This window comes from Amphimedon queenslandica, unplaced genomic scaffold, assembly GCF_000090795.2.
Source record: "Amphimedon queenslandica unplaced genomic scaffold, v1.1 AMPQUscaffold_12558, whole genome shotgun sequence".
Classification (NCBI taxonomy): Eukaryota; Metazoa; Porifera; class Demospongiae; order Haplosclerida; family Niphatidae; genus Amphimedon; species Amphimedon queenslandica.
This window is the reverse complement of record NW_003547205.1, coordinates 6,054-10,187: the sequence shown is the minus strand read 5'-3', so window position 1 is coordinate 10,187 and position 4,134 is coordinate 6,054. Positions and strand designations below refer to the sequence as shown.

General features: G+C 34.9%; 1 protein-coding gene and 1 pseudogene across 1 annotated transcript; both read right to left on the bottom strand.

The window, feature by feature from the left end:
- Nucleotides 1–1,155: 1,155 nt before the first annotated feature.
- LOC109587471 (schlafen-like protein 1) lies at nucleotides 1,156–2,895 on the bottom strand. The gene is made up of 7 exons (XM_020003718.1): nucleotides 2,750–2,895; nucleotides 2,553–2,646; nucleotides 2,334–2,406; nucleotides 2,165–2,267; nucleotides 1,595–1,694; nucleotides 1,244–1,407; nucleotides 1,156–1,192 (listed from the first exon to the last, which is right to left on the bottom strand). The coding sequence occupies exons 1-7, from the start codon at nucleotides 2,818–2,820 to the stop codon at nucleotides 1,156–1,158; spliced, it is 642 nt and encodes a 213-aa protein (XP_019859277.1). The 5' UTR covers nucleotides 2,821–2,895.
- Nucleotides 2,896–3,024: 129 nt separating this feature from the next.
- Nucleotides 3,025–4,134, bottom strand: part of LOC100638233 (short-chain collagen C4-like) — a 3,054-nt pseudogene continuing 1,944 nt past the window's right edge.

Sequence of the window (4,134 nt, the reverse complement as noted above, 5' to 3'; positions counted from 1 at the left end):
GTAGGACAGGACTTCCTTCCCCAACGAGTGTACACTACTCCTCCACTTTTAGGACCTGCTGGTCCTACTGGTCCAATATCACCCTTGTCACCTTTCAAATAAATAAACAGATAGGAGGAAATACTTATAATCTTTACAAAATACGGTTATAAAATGGGGTCTCATTCCATTATGATTACCTTTAAATGTATTATCATAATCCTTGCTTGTAGTAGATAATACAAAAATGGAGAGTGTAGTCAGTATAAACACAGACTCCAATAGGTTCATTTCTGCTGCCGGGATTCAGAAAAAACTATCTAGGGCTACAAAGGAGTGAAAACCACAGCTACTCAGCTAGATCTAATTGTGTGGGTGTTTTAACTGTTTTTAGACTCCCACAATTGCCCACAAAAATGTTCCTTGGTAAAGGTAATTTTTCCTTACACATTATAGCTGCACATGTACTTATGTAATGTTGAGTGGAATTTTGTGCTGATTTCAATAAACACAGGATTTTTTGGAACTGAACTGTGTATGCAGGGCAATATTTCATCAGAGATAGCTAAGACTGAGAGAATTTAACTGTCTTCATTATCAGCCTCAGCAGCAGGAAACAACACAAATGATTCATACAGTACTACCGTATAAAATGATTTGTTGGTGGGAGTTTTCTTTGGCGGTTTTGTGATGGCTAGCTTATTGGCGGATTTAATATTGGCGGTTTCCCACAATTTAATTATATCCCCACCCTTAGGCGGGGTTTTACTGAAGCAGTTGTGGTTCGTGGAGAACATTATTATCAGAGAAAGACTACCTTTTCTGGAAGATTGTATTCTTTATCACCTGGTTTAGAGACTGGCTTAAAGAAACATAGTAAAGCCATGTTAGCCAGCTGCTTTTAACTATGCTTTTACCTAAAATTAATGTGGGTGTGGTCACACACATGTATGGAATTATTGCTTGTGGATTTTATTTTGGCGTTTTTTTATAAATCCGTCAATCTGCCAATATAAAATCCCTGTCAAAATTTCATCTTATACGGTAATCAGCTCTCAACTGATAAATAATGTAAGTTTATACATTAATTATTACAATCATTACTTATAATAATAAATTAATAATAAAGTCTACTAGATAATGTTATTAAGCTATAAGTACATTGAAAGTTTGCAACTAGTTCAGTTTGAGACAGTATGCAACTATATAGGTCCTAAAATAAAAATTTTAATAAAAAATGAAAATTAGTGGAGACAAATTTCACCAAAATTTAACCCCCAGGGGGCATGCATGTGAACAAAATTTAATCTGCAGAACCTTTCCAAAGGCAACCCAACACATTTTATACACTCTAAGTTCTACATTTTCTAAGTATCTGTACAGGGGCCACAATGGCCCCTGTACAGAGCCATCTCTCCTAATGTACATCTAAACAATAATGAATTAATATTAATTATTGATAAGTTTCAAATACACAATTCCAAAGCAAAATCTACACATGTATTAATGCATCTACACTACACTATGCATGAGAATGACCTTTTATCTAATAATAATTTTACTATAAATTGTTATCAAGATGAGATAATATCTACTATTGTTATTATTAACAGACCTTGTCTTCACCATCAGCATATATCTCATCATCTTCCCCTGCTCGAATGTGTATTTCAATTATAAACCTGTCCCATTCGTCTGTGGGAACAAAGTCAACCCTATCAAGTATACACACAATTATAATATGGAGAACGTACCGTATAGCAGGAAATTTTGGAGGGAGTAAAATTTGGCAAATTGCTAAATTTTGGGTGATTGGCAAATTGTAATTTGGCAAATTTGTGGTCATGTGCCATTGAGCATGTGCATTATTGCTGAAAATGGTGGATTTTTATTTTGGCAAATGGCTATCAAAATGCCAATTTGTCAAATTTAATTCACTCCAAAATTTCCTGCTATACAATATACAAACTGGACACATTGCTATTAAGCTTTGACATAATGGTTTTGGAGAATGACTATTAAAATGCCAAATTCACCATCCAAAATTACAAGCTATACTACCAAAAAACTATCAACTATTGCAGCCCCAAGATTTCAAGGTAATTTGTTCATTTTGCATAACTTAAGATATCAGAGTTAGTTCAAACTTTCCATATACAATATGAATGATCATACAATGACTTACTCGTAATAGCTACTGCCAACTGATGGTTTGAAGGCTTTAAATTCATCCGATATTATTCTTTTTATTCTACTCTCAGAACTAATGTTTACACCAACAACTGTGCCTAAAATAGATAATAATAATAATAATAATAATAATAATAAATAAAATCATTATTATTCAGACATACCATCATCAGCAATACCAATTGTTAGGGTACCACCTCCTGAATTTAAAAATGCTGAACCATACTTCCTTATGTGCTACAAGAAGAGAAGGAAGGAGAGAGAGAAAAAGAAAGGAAAATGTCTTCATGTTGTTACTAAATCTGAACAAATAATAGTCTTAATATTTTACATCCACAAAATAAAACTACTATACATACAGTACTCAGTACCATTGGATTAACCTGCTCTAAATTATTCAAAGCAAAATTTCCAACTTTGTACTCTGTGTGTCTCGTTTCAGTATTCACTAACTTTGATCCAATTTTATAAGTGGTTCTTTGAAAGCGGAAAAGAAAAGGGAGAGAGTGGTTTCATGTACAGACAGTAAGGAAGACGATAGTAAAATAAAATTGCTATTTATTATTATTATTATTGCTACTTTGCTCTTGCTGTAGATGGTGAAAAAGATAGCTCTGGAGTAAGAGTGTAGACCATTGAAGAATCAGCCATTTTATTACAACTGCTTGTGTGAATGGGTGGAGCTGGAGCAGAGTCAGCTCAGCAGCAGATATGACTACATGCATAAAATTCAGTGAAGCATTTTATAGATTAAATCAATAATGATCATTGACTGATTTAGGAGATGATGCAGGCTAAAAAATGCAAATCTATGGTACACTGGAGGACAGGTGCATGCATTTATGATTAGTTCACTGGAGTTTGCAAAACTTTTTTTTGAAATACTAAAGATTCAAAAATAGCTAAACAAAAGTAAAAAATTACCTAGTACACACAACACAAGTAACAAATTCATTTTCAGCATAAGGTGGACAAGGAATACCAGTACCAATACATCTTAAGAGGATAAAATAAAACAAAGCACCATCAGTATTAGCATCACTTCCATCAATGGATTCAGGATTGTCATCAACGCACTCATGTAAGCTATTTTTATTGTGAGTATGGTGACTGGTCATCAGGTATCCTTTATATTCCATAGTCCATGATAAAGGACAGCTGGTTCTAGAGAATCATCAGTTTAGTGCTCCTGTTTGGTGCATAACAAACTGCACAAGGAACATTATGATTATTCTTCCCTGGAAATATATCATTGACATTTTCATATTCTGTACCATATATCAAAGAATAATGAGGAGGTACAGGTTTTTTCATATTTTGAGGCTCTTTTGCAGGCAAACAGACATGGTCGGCTCCTCCTCCTATATGTTCGTAATGACCACCTGCAGCTATTCCCTCATAAACCAGTTCCGCTCCAGCAGGACAGGACTTCCTTCCCCAACGAGTGTACACTACTCCTCCACTTTTAGGACCTGCTGGTCCTACTGGTCCAATGTCACATTTATCTCCTTTGTCTCCTTTGTCACCCTTATCCCCTTTCTCTCCCTGATCTATCAATTATACAAACCATGCAATAACAATAAGCCTGCCTAGAGTACATTATCAATGATCGTACACCATCAATTTTCGGACACTTGTTTTAGGAAAACTATACATTGCCATCTCATGAAACTGCAAAGTATTATAGCAATAGTTATCCTTTATTTGCGTGACAAAACTTGTAGCTCTAGCAAGAGTGCATAGAAAGTTATAAGCTCTCAAAGCGTGGTGTCCGACAATACCAATGATCGGCCAAAATTCTCAATCTTCGGACTGTCATTTCTGAACGGCAGCAAAGGATAGTTTTAGAAGATCACTATGATAACTTTGTAGGCCTGTCTTTAAACTAACTATCACCATCCGGATCTTTTTGATAGCTGTCTTTTTGACAGAGATAGTGGCCACTTACAATGTGTCACCTGATCC

What these genes read in the sequence shown, in the direction of transcription:
- LOC109587471 (XM_020003718.1), bottom strand. Translation starts at nt 2,820, where the DNA reads ATGGCTGATTCTTCAATGGTCTACACTCTTACTCCAGAGCTATCTTTT. An exon ending in CCATCTACAGCAAGAGCAAA is followed by an intron (nt 2,647 to 2,749) that starts GTAGCAATAATA and finishes CCGCTTTCAAAG; the next exon opens with AACCACTTATAAAATTGGAT. An exon ending in ATGCTGATGGTGAAGACAAG is followed by an intron (nt 1,408 to 1,594) that starts GTCTGTTAATAA and finishes ATTATTGTTTAG; the next exon opens with ATGTACATTAGGAGAGATGG.